The sequence below is a fragment of the Anabrus simplex genome, chromosome 1 (genome assembly GCF_040414725.1).
Source record: "Anabrus simplex isolate iqAnaSimp1 chromosome 1, ASM4041472v1, whole genome shotgun sequence".
NCBI classification, from domain to species: Eukaryota; Metazoa; Arthropoda; class Insecta; order Orthoptera; family Tettigoniidae; genus Anabrus; species Anabrus simplex.
Window position 1 is genome coordinate 634,231,510 of NC_090265.1, and position 12,744 is coordinate 634,244,253.

The window sequence follows — 12,744 nt, forward strand, 5'->3', positions numbered from 1 at the left end:
CCCCACTAAGCCGCTCAACTCATCACGCCCCTATACTCCCTCCAATACACACAACTCCTCCCCAAGCGCCAATCATATACCCACAGCCCCGCCTTCTCAAATCCACTCCCCTCCTCTAAGACGTCACACGTACAACACGAGGAGCAGGACATCAGCGACAGCCAGTGCTCCACAAACCACCTAACAATTAGGTAACAGCTCAACAGCTTTCAAGGTAAGTTTTAACTTTCACATCTTTCATTTCTCAATGATTTCCCCATTTTTTCTCTTTTTCCATCATTTCACTTAACTAATTAAATCTTCCATTTTCAGATTTTCCTCACATGTAGGACAGCTCAAACACCGATTGCACAGCACAACATTTTCGACCGTTGCCCATTCAACCAACAACTGACTTTCCCACACTTCAACAACAAAATATACGCAACTTTTAGTCAACTAGGAAGAACCTAATGATGTTTTTAACTATCTTCATTTGAAGGCAGTGTTGTTTTAACTCTGTCTTAGCACAGCCTCATTTTATAATCAACAAAAGCTGTTCACTTGCACTGTGCACTCCATTCAAATAGAGAGTGACCAATGGAGTTGACTACCTCATGAATCCTACGGGCGAATTATTTTGGTTGGAGCCAAATTACAAATAGACAAATTGGAATGTTTTACCTCATCAATTTTAACAATCATAAATAAGTGTACAGTAATTATAAATTGTGTTTTATTTTGCCAACATTTGTATATACTTCGTAGAACTATCATCGAACTCAATATCATATAGACTTTGATTACTTTCATTTTTATACTGTGCATAGGATGGCCTCATTTTAATATTAAGAAACCACTAGCGTATTTTACTATGTGTAACTAGTCTATTTGTTATTTCGTTTAGGATAGGACTTTGTACGTGTTTTTTTAATGTATTCTTTCATACATATTATGTTCATAATTTCCAACCAGACGTCTAGTTTAATTTTGAGGTGCTTTGATATAACTGACGATGCCCCACATGGAGGGCGAAACATGTCTCCATTTTAACGATGTTTAACTAAAAATGTTAACATCCTGTAATGTATTGAATAGGTTGGAGTCCAATAAATTCTCTTTTATTATTGGGTGGTATGTTCCGAGCTGTCAGCGGGGAGATGGCGTGGAATGACATTAGTAGACGAATAAGTTTGAATGGCGTTTATAAAAGTAGGAAAGATCACAATATGAAGATAAAGTTGGAATTCAAGAGGACAAACTGGGGCAAATATTCATTTATAGGAAGGGGAGTTAGGGATTGGAATAACTTACCAAGGGAGATGTTCAATAAATTTCCAATTTCTTTGAAATCATTTAGGAAAAGGCTAGGAAAGCAACAGATAGGGAATCTGCCACCTGGGCGACTGCCCTAAATGCAGATCAGTATTGATTGATTGATTGATTGATTGATTGAAAATGATGTGGGGATGTGGTAGGCAATTTTTAGAGAAATTCTCTGGTGATCTAGTTCCACTTAGGGATAGGTACATTATGAAGAATGGTTCTTAGATTTAATAAAACTAAAAATCTGAACTTTATATATCCTAAGCAACAATGTCCTGCTCTTACAGATGAAAAATACGGTATCATTTTGCATGGTTGTAGACCATTCTCTAAAGAAACTTCTGCATTGCATCATCTCAAAATTTTAGCCTATAAAGCAATCAAATTTTTAAAACTGAAATTGTGCTTAGTGACCATAGTCCAAGAAATAAAAGTGCATAACAATGTAATTTGAGTGAATTTTGATAGCTGGATTTTGCAGACCACCGTTTATAGTATTATCAAGTAATAATACATAATTTTCTCTGGTGTAGCATGGTTTCATTTTCATGGTTATGTATACAGAATAAAGGCACTGGAATTAAAATATATGATTAAAACACTAAGTTTCTCTGCATAATGTAGAAGTTTGTGTATGTAGTTTGCTATAACTATTAGAAGAATAATAGGGTCTCTATTTTCTAGATACCGGTGCTAGAAATTTAGAGAGATGCCACACACATTAGCTTACATTGCTTATTGAACAGTCGTCTGAAATTAAGACAATATGCATGATTTCAACAAGATTCTACAACAGCACACATTGTTCAGAATTCTTTGAAATCACTAACTGAAGTTTTTAATGACAGGATCATTAGTACAGGCTTGTATGTATGTTTAGTCATCAGCCCGAAGGCTGGTTGGATCCTCAACAGTTCCACCATGAGCTGTCATAGATGGCCTAGGCATCACTGAAGAGGCGTACTAGGGAAATGAGGAGTGAGGTAGTTTCCCGTTGCTTTCCTCACTGAGCCAGAAGTTGCTATTACATATCAGTCTGCCAAGCCCAATGAAATGCATGCACCAACTGACCCTATGAGCAACAGTTTCACACCATTCATAGCAGGGACTGGCTGCGTAAGGAATGGCATTACTAGCATCGCTCATACCTTAGTCACTTTCATATTGTCAAAGCCAAGGATAAGACAGAGACAGATCAATGAAAGCAACAAAATTGCTCTAGCCCATACCAGAAGACTTAGTGCAGTGTAAACACTAGGTCCTGCCGGCAAAGGCTTATGGCATACATATTTCCTCATCCTTAATGTTACAACATGTACCTACCTTTCTGGGATAAAAAATATATAACTGCATATTTTATCTCTTTCAAATGAATGAAAATAAAATACAGCATCAGGACAGAAATTGGAAGAATTATGGAAGCGAAAGCTGTTGTGAGTGAATGTAAGTTTCTTTAAAAACATGAGAAATATGTAACTGCAGATCGACCTCTTTGAATAATTTGTATTATGCAGGTTAGTGTTTATTATGAAGTGAAATTATGCACATGCTATTATAGTTAAAAGTTGTGCAAGTTTAAATGCAAGAAAAACTTGTCCATCAGTGGAGATGGAGACAGGCAGAGGTTTGACCCAGCACAGCCTGCATTCAGCTACGGATGAAGGCCAAAAATATATAACTCCCTTGAGAAGGCAGGACACTTCTTAGTTAACAGATATCATTGCTAGCATAGTTGTTGCATATTTTTATGAAAGGTTAAAGGAAGGTAGTGGGCCGTTCTGAGAGAGAGAAAGAGAGAGAGAGTGAGTGTGTGTGTGTGTGTGTGTGTGTGTGTGTGTGTGTGTGTGTCTGACTCCCCCCCCCCCAAACCTAAGATTGACTATTGATTCAGCTGTTGGTTAGCTATGTGTTGAACTAATGTCATCTCTCATTCCCATATGACTTTGCTATCTTTCTAACCAAGAAAAATGTAACATTATTTGTATCATTTTAATCTACTGTTGCCTTAGTGAGTCACTTTCTGTCCTGTTTCTTTATCTAACTAAACAGATCAATAGATTTTGAATTTATTTAAGCTACTGCATTTTTTAATGTTAAATGCTGATCACATATATTTGATAGATGTAAATATCTTATTTGACTTTCAAGAATTACATTTAAGGAAAAATGGATGTTGTATACCAGTGATACATACCAGTATATGCAAGAAGAAGTTATATCAGTCTGTGTTAAGTTTCTTTTGTTCATTAATCAAATTAGAGTTGTTTATTTTTCCATTTCAGAAAAACGTCTGGGACATTTAAATTACCCATCCACTAGTCGCCTTGTGTCATGAAACATCATCAACACGTTGTTTACCTTTGTATAATCTGTGATATTACTGCTAGAAATTTGTATTTTTATTGTCTTGTTTGTTATTATATTGTGACTTTTAGTGATTAGTAGGCATGTTCTTTGTAAGAGTATTTTATTGTGAACTGGTTTGGCTACCAGATTCATAGCATTTTATATATTCTTAAAACAGTTTAATAGTATAATTAAATTGAAAATTTCTAGAATTTTTGAGTCATATGTAGGGACCTGAAAAATTAGCATCTATTTGTTTCAAAATTAGCATCTATTTTTTCCAAAATTAGCATATATTTACAAAATTAAAATAATCGCCTGATATTATTCATTTTAACGATTCCAAGTTTATGAAGTGAAAACATTGTCCTTGGTTCATACACAATACAAATTCATTGTTCAAACGAAAGCATTGTCAGTGCTTCGGCATTGCTTTTTTTCAAATTGCACCGTCTGTCTGTAACCACTGTGTTGTAATGAGACAACACACGCTCACTATCTACATTGTTCATTGGGGTGCACAACAGCTCAAGACAGTATTTAGCAAATATGTTGAACTCTGTCTGAACTGCAGTTAATGCAAGCATGACATCACATTTTTCACTTTCTTTCATATGGGTTTGAATTGCATGTTTCAGAGAACAGTAACCAGACCAGATATCATTTCTTGAGAGATCTGTTACTTCAAACAATTTCTCAAGCTCATCTAATTTATCAGTGTTATTCAAAATTATATTTTTTGGATACAAAGCTTGAGAAATTGACACAAAATGCTTATGGTTGGTCTTTAGCTTTCAATGTGGCTAGCTTACACTGTGAAGAATGAGCAGCTTTGACAAATGTGTCTCTACATGCAGTCTGCTGTAGGGGAGTGAGCTTAATCAAAGCATCATTAGTTGCCGCAGAAAAATTCCTCTCACAAATGAAGGTAAAACTGGCGTCAAGGTTATGCAGTTTGGGGTAAGGGAGATGAGAGGTAGGATACAGAGACCCTTAAAGTTCAGTAAGGAGGTCAACCAATCCAGCTGCATGATCTGTGACAAAAACCATGTGGGAGTGAAGTCTGTTCACTTCTTGGTCACTCAGATCAGTCAGGTACTTAATACCACAGTTGTTGATGTCTTTCACGTCAGACATCTTGAAAAATGTAACAACATCAGTAAAGTAAGCACTCAAATAGAAGACAGCCTGAAACCAGCTATTCCATTGATTATGACAGTGGCAGGAAAAAGCTTTGCTTCCTTTGAAGCACCATACTTTGTTGTTAAGAATTGTAAATAATTATATTTTCGCTATCTTGTGTTCAAAAATGCACACTTTACCATCGCAACCACATGATTTAAATCTGTCATCACTGCAACCCAACTATTGCCAACCAAGCTGATCTTATGTACCCAGCACTGTACATGCATTAAATGATCCCCTATGACCACACTTAATGTTTCATAACACCGGGTCATGTACGGGTTACTGTCACTAACAAACACTTTAACTGCATCCTATGGTACACTATAACTGCACAGAGCTTCTAAAACAGCACAAGAGCAGTTTGTAGCATTTCCTACATCAAGATAGTTCACAGAAACAATGTGCAGCTCTCTTTTCGATCTGGCTGGGACTTGGAATATGATGATAAAAACACAACGGCCCATTCTATCTGTAGTTTCATCACACAGTATGTTGTTCTTCCCCACTAGAGCCTCTGCTGTTCTTTTCTGGTGGTCAGATGCAACTTCTAGAAAGGAAGAAAGACCTCAAATTATAACAAAATAATTTAAGATTACTGGATCAATTGGGTACGGGTAAGATAGTTCGATATGGAAATCGCACTCAGATTTGGTATCCTTCAGTTTTGCATGTGGTTTCGATGTCGTAATACCTAAACCGTATCCAAACAATGAAATTGAAACTTACCCGGTAAATATACTTCACGTAGAGTTCTCACACATGGCACTTCAAAACTCAGTAATCTAAGCTCTTAGCTCTTTGTTTTCCAGCTTTTCCAGAGGTATATTTGCTTTGGCAAATACTTCAACTGTGCGTTTCGAGAAGTTATCTCTGGAAAATTTTTGTCGTTTACAACTATCTGTGTAAGCACAGAAGATTGCTTTCTTTGAGACGTACTAGCAGCAGGGGTTGAACTTTTGTTATTGCGTCGCTTACCCACGTGTTTTTCAGATTTAACATGTTTCACAATGCTATCTTTCTTTTCCCCCATCCAACTCGGCAATTACAATACTTGCAAAACAGTCACTGAATCTGTGGCATATAAACCATCCTTTGCACATTGCTGAGCCCTTTCGTGTACAGTTTTTGTCGTGCGACCCATAACCTAAATGATTGCTTGTGTTTCTACTTTCCGCTAGTTTAAATTTCGAACAGGAAAACAACGCTGCGTCTATCTCGTTACTTCCGTGACACTCGATTTACATTTCGATAATAATCAATACAGATCTTATTCCCCTTGCTATTCCCATTGTAAATATCGATTAAAGTCAGCAAGCAGCAATCGATCGGCTACTTTTCTTCATCGATCGGAATGGCCGAAAGATTTATGCATCATATTTTGAGTATTTCTGACGATTTTGCCGAAATATGTTGTTTTTGCCATTAAAATAGCACATTTTTGCAGAATTTGCACCAAAATCTCATATTCATACTCATTTTGCATTTTGGGTCACAATTCGTATTTTGTTGCACTTCTATTTATTCGTAAAAATTATTTTATACCACATTAGAATTACCGTAGGCTTGGATTCAGTACAAGATGAAAAATTTTGCATTTATCAGAAATGCAATTTTTTTTCAGGTCCCTAATTATATGTAATCATCAGAGCAAGTTTTTTTTATGACAGAAGTTTTGTGTGTTTTCATAGAGATGTAAATTATTTCATCTCTTTCATGTTATCAGTTGTTAGATTTATGTATTATTTTACATGATTATGCATTTGCATAGTTTAATTTGTGTGATTTAACATAAAAGTTTTTATAATATTTTGTGTATTTTATTATTCTGCTCCTTTTCCATTGTATTAGGACTTAATTTTGTCCTTTTGGAACTAAAGTCCTGTTCTAATTTGTAATATACAAGTACTGAACATTTTAATGTATACTTCCAAAAACATAACCTCGTGATAAAAAACAAATACTGTAATTATTTACAAATATATAATGGAAGTGAGAGAAATGAAACACTTGTATTCTGTAATGAATATTATTCATAAATTACTCAAAATATTTCCTATTCACTATTATTCTACTGTATGGAACACTATTAATGAGTTTAAGAGACATTGAGCTACAGGAACTTACTGAAAAATGAGAAAATAATTGGTACCTCAAATTATTTGACTTGTGCAGAAACCTTAAAGAAATTCCTTCTAAATACGAACATATCTACATATTTGCATAAGGGTGCACCAAAAAATAATTAGCTATTCAATATGCAATAGTGATTTATTAATAATCATTCTGGTTTCCCTTTTTCACACCAGGCAAATGCTGGGGGGCTGTACCTTAATTAAGGCCACGGTCGCTTCCTTCGCATTCCTAGGCCTTTCCCATCCCATTATCGCTATAAGACCTATCTGTGTCGTTGCTACGTAAAGAAAAAAATAATCTGTATATTAAGAAGAGTTTATGGATGTCCACAAATGGATACTGATCTTGATATTGAATTTGAATTAATCATTGGTACGAAAGGAAATAGGAAAGATTAAAAAAATTATAGTTTTTAAAATTAGGGTTTTTATAGTTGCTTTTAACTCCAAGGTCTTATTGTGACTTACATATGATCACTGAGTAATAGTAATAATAATATTGCAATTATAAGGAAAGTATAAATAAGTATAATGTAATTCGATTTTGGAGTCCAAGCCAGCATCCTTCAGGAAGTAGAAGACTTGACTTAGTGCTGGTGAAGCCAGTGTCACTTCAATTTCCGTAGGTGTGTTATGGTGTTGGCGCCAATGGTGATACAGTTGACATTCTGAAATGATATGCTTGACAGTGAGAGAACAGTTACAGTTACATTTATTGCAGGTGGGAGGTTGTTTCTTTTCTAGGAGATAGTTGTGGGTGATCTTGTTGTGTCCTATCCTTAGTCGGGAGATTAAGACTTGTTCGTGTCTGGTGAGATTTTGGAGAGGATATATTCTTGTAGATATTTTAATTTTTTGAGGATTGCTAGTGGAAGTTTTGAGCCAGTTCATTTTCCATTGATATAAGTGATATCAGAATGTGTAGAGTAGCAATTTGAGGGTCGTTGATTGGAAGTCCAGTAGCCTCTCTTGCTGCTTGATCAGCTGATTCGTTGCCTGGTATTCCTCTGTGAGAGGGTACCCACATAAAAATAACATTTTTTCCTACAATCTTGATCTTGTGGTACAGCATTTGAATTTCTTTAACAAGGAGGTGTGTTGTTGATGGATTTTGTATTGAAGTTAATGCACTTTCGAAATCAGAGAATATTATGAATTTGTTATTGTAGCTTCCTTTTGAACTATGAATTGTGGCCTGTTAAAGAGCATACAGTTCACTTGTAAAAACTGTGAAAAGATCTGGTAAATTTCATGAAATAACTGTTGGGATTTTGCTGTACCAGTCAGAGCTTTAAAATTGTTGGTCAATTCCCAATTGAATGGAAGCAAATGAGCCTTCCATGGAGGGGTATCTAGGGAATTGTGTAGAAGTAAAATGGATGGAAGGCTGAGGTTTAGTTCTTTGAGAAGATAGTATATTCTGATGTTAAAGATTTGGGGTTGAGATCCAGTTCTTCCGTTATGTCTCTTTGAAAATAGGAAAGATTTTAAGTAGTGGTTACTTGTACCAGCTATCTTGAGTGCGTATGTCAAACTCAGCTGTTTACGTCTCATTTCAAGTGGTGGTTAGTTGGCTTCAATCTCTATACTACCTATAGGACTGGTGCGATGGGCTCCAAGGGCAATTTGAAGAGCTGAGGATTGGATGGTATCAAGGATCTGGAGAGTAGATGGTTTGGCAGAACAATATACTGTACTGCCATAATCCAGTTTGACTCTGATTGTGGCTCTATACGTGTTTATTAGGACTTGGTAGTCTGCTTCCCAGTTTTTTTGCTGAGAGAATTTTCATGATGTTCATTGTTCTTTGACACTCGTCTTCAAGATTTTTAAGGTACGGTGTCCAGGTGAGTTTGTGAGGAAAGAATTCGTGGAACAGGAAACACAAGTCCTTAAAATAGCACCGTTAACTGTTTTGAAATTTTGCAAAATTTTGAACAGTCATTGCTGAATATCAGCAGGCTCTGTTTTCAAGTGACACATTGTGACTACTTACCACTCTCTAAATTTATAAATATAAAATAGAATTCAAAATGAAAACCTTAACAAATTCATGAAATAAAATACTCATTCATTTGACTGTGTACTCACATTTAGTCCTTACCTGATTACTCACAGATACAATATTTGATGGGCGCCAGCTACAACTCAGTGCAGCAATAATAGAATGAGAGTTTTGAATATCCCTAGGGTGTGAGGTAATAAGCTTACTTAGCATAACATATAGGTTCTAGGAAAAGGAGATAGTCGTTTTGTTTCCCCATTAAATTTGAGGTTATCTAATTCTACCATTAAAATAAAACTATAAATTCATTTGATATTAAACAAACTATATTATTTAAATTTTGACTTATTTGATGCGATAATTTACATTATAATATAAAACTATAACATTACAACTGAAAGAAACTAGGCATTAAATTTGAAATCTTATTGACTGGACATTTAAAAATTGTACAAGAAATTTATCCCTCACTAGTTCACGAACAGTACCTTCAACACTTTAAGTGTTATTATGATGTATTCCTTTGAATTGGTATCCTGTAGGTATCTCAAGCCTAATTTGGTGATGTATCCTTTTTGTTTCAATGACGAGATATAGCATGGCTTGAAATTAGATTCACACTTCACAATCAAATTTACAAATAATTCACTGATAACTGTTGGTCTGCATTACGACGATTCAATATTCGACTGTCGTAGCACTGACACAAAAACTCGACCAATCAGATACACGAAAAACATTCTGAACATTTATTCCATATGGTGACTGATGATTAAGTATCCATGTGACTGCTGCTTCTCCATTTCACTGACTGACCAACTGTGGCGTTACTCTCCATACGACTATCCATGGACCAAGGCTCCATCTATCTGACTACAACACTTCATGGCAAGCCTCTCCTTCCAAACTGAACTGACCGACTGAGGCCTCACCTTCCAAATAACTCCTCACTACCATCTCACTACAACACTCCCTTGGCAAGTGTGTCCATCCAAATGACTGACGCTATAATATACGGTCAGCTTATATAGACATTAGCTGACACCCCCATGTAATCTCTAAAAATATGATGTTACTCCCACCCAGCTACCAATGTTACATACTATGTTGAAATTGCCTGGGTCACACTTGGTGTTTCGTAAATATGAGCTCATCGCTAAATGCACACAATAACAGAGCGATGGCTTGACAGTTACCCTAGCAGTATTGCAACACCAAAAGTTATTTCACCCAATATGCATCCATATCTGATATTACGCAGCAACTCGTACTTTACATGTTTTTAATATTGATCTATACACACATATACATAACAAATAAACTACAATCACGCAAGCAATAATCAATCACTACATAGCGAAATCAGGTTAATTTGGCTAGGTTTTGTTTCACTGAACTGTATAATCATTAAACAGGAATAAAAACTAGTGGGTACATAAATTGCAGCAAGCTGCATTGATTTCAAAATAATGAAGTAGGAAAGATGACTTAATCTTCTGTGAATGTATAAGAAACTTAGAAAAGGAAATTCAGTGGATACTTGTAGTCACCTTAATTAGGGTAGTTAATAGGATGTTTTCACTTGGGGACGGGGTATTCTGTGTGTATTCATCTTATGTGATTGAAACTGAAATAATAATGGTAGGCAATCCCCACCTCCCCAACTTAATTTCTATATAAAATAGGTCACAAATTGATCAGATAAATGTTGTGCTTTATATTTCACCTCTTTTTTTTAAAATTAACATATTTTGAGGGCAACCAGATGAGTTTTGATATACTGTACTCTTATAACTCTGAGTCACAGAAAAGTAAGTACTTTCCGTGGCAATGCATGCCACCCTCTAGAATCATTTCTTGAAACAATTTTACCAGCTTGTTGCTAATTTCTCTTCATAGGCAGTAACTGCATCAACAGAACTGAAGAATGGTTTACTTAAAAGGTAGTTCTTCAAAATGGGAAATAGGAAGCTCAGGACAACAGTTTTGCTTCTATGCTGTCTAAAAATGATTTTATCAGGCGAGTTGGCCATGCATGTAGAGGCGAGCGGCTGTGAGCTTGCGTCCGGGAGATAGTAGGTTCGAATCCCACTATCGGCAGCCCTGAAGATGGTTTCCTGTGGTTTTCCATTTTCACACCAGGCAAATGCTGGGGCTGTACCTTAATTAAGGCCACAGCCGCTTCCTTCCAACTCCTAGGCCTTTTCTATCCCATCGCCACCACAAGACCTATCTGTGTCGGTACAAAAAAAATGCTATTGTAGTAACAAATTGTTCCTAATCCCGGTTCTAGGCTGTTGTACATGAAGTTATTGCACACCATGGGAAATTTGTAGCTTCCTAATTTTCTAGAACGAGTTGCCAGCTGATCAGTTGTTGTAAAGAATAAGCATCATCTTTCCAGCATTCTTTGGTTTTTCAAATTTGTCTTGTCTTCATTATCATACTGAAATAATAGACATTGTCAGATATGTACGAAGAATATCAGTAGATGAATGTTTGGCAAAATTTCACCCAGCAAAATTTCTGCCTTTCACTTAAACTGGAGGGGCACCCATCTTCAACAATTTTTTTTTTTTTTCATTCGTAGGTATTCATGAAGGATGGTAAAATCACTTAACTGATCCTTAGATCTGACTCTAAATCTTTTTACTTGATCATAGATCTCCTTTTGACATTTTCTGTACACAAGATGTTATCTTCTGTCACTACCATTGATGGCCTGCCATTATTCTCTTCATATTTAATAGCGAGTGACCTGCTCTTAAATTTGCGAACAAATGAAATACTGTTGCACATTACGGAGAAACGCCTCCAAATGCATGGTTCAGCTACTAGAGATGCTATGTATTTTCTTTCAATCCTGGGGTTTTGAAAGTCATAAAAAAAGTTAGTGGGACATAAAACATATGACATTATCTTTAATTTCTAATAACTTTAGTCAAGATATTAGCCAACTTCATCCTAAACTGTGAGGGTAACAATATGAAAGTCATCTTACTGTTACATCAGTAATACACAATAATGAGTCATTTTTGTTGCACAACTATTTCTACCCCAGGGAGTAAAGGCACTCGTCTCAAATTTGTCTTATAGTCTCTGTAGCTTACAAGTGAAACATGACTGGAATTTAACATCAAGGTCATCAAACAGCTAAGTCTCTATTTAAGATCATACAAACAAAAGAAGCCCAGTTCCAAGCTTTTGTACATGGATTTTGTTGAACAGTATGGGTAAGGAAACTTCAGCAGCAACTGGGTTCTAATTTGCTTGAACAGTTGCCAGCTGACTAGTTGTTGCAAATAAATCTCTTGGGACAACTGTTTACCAGGTGTATGCATGTCTTTTCGGGTTTCACCAATAGATGGCGCCAGCGAACAGTACGCAGCGTATGAATTTGACGCATACGTCAGTTTGTTCATCTGACATTAATCTATCAACACACCCTTGTTGAGTCCGCGCCTGTGTTGTATCGTTCAGTGATCAGGTCGACGTTTGTGCCTGAAAAATAACATTTGCAGTACACATTGCTTTTCTTATTTAATCAAAAGAAAAAGGCTGTGGAAAGTCTTCATTTGCTGGTAGAAACATATAGTGAACACACTCCAATGATTAGAACATGCGAGACATAGTTTCATCAATTTAAACATGCTGATTTGGATGTGAAAGTGCGCGTTCTGGTAGACCACAAAAATGTGAAGACGAACAATTGCATGCATTATTGGATGATGACCCAACTCAAACTCAACAGCAATTGGCACAAGCATT

At 36.0% G+C, this 12,744-nt stretch overlaps 1 protein-coding gene across 3 annotated transcripts in view; it reads left to right on the forward strand.

The window, feature by feature from the left end:
• LOC136857244 (osteopetrosis-associated transmembrane protein 1) overlaps positions 1-6,645 on the forward strand; it is a 49,815-nt gene extending 43,170 nt beyond the window's left edge. For all 3 annotated transcript variants that reach the window (XM_067135736.2, XM_067135734.2, XM_067135735.2), the window contains exon 6: positions 3,588-6,645. In XM_067135736.2, the coding sequence (XP_066991837.2) occupies positions 3,588-3,640 (53 nt within the window). In that variant the 3' untranslated portion in view covers positions 3,641-6,645. The remainder of the gene's footprint in view (positions 1-3,587) is intronic.
• Positions 6,646-12,744: the final 6,099 nt, after the last annotated feature.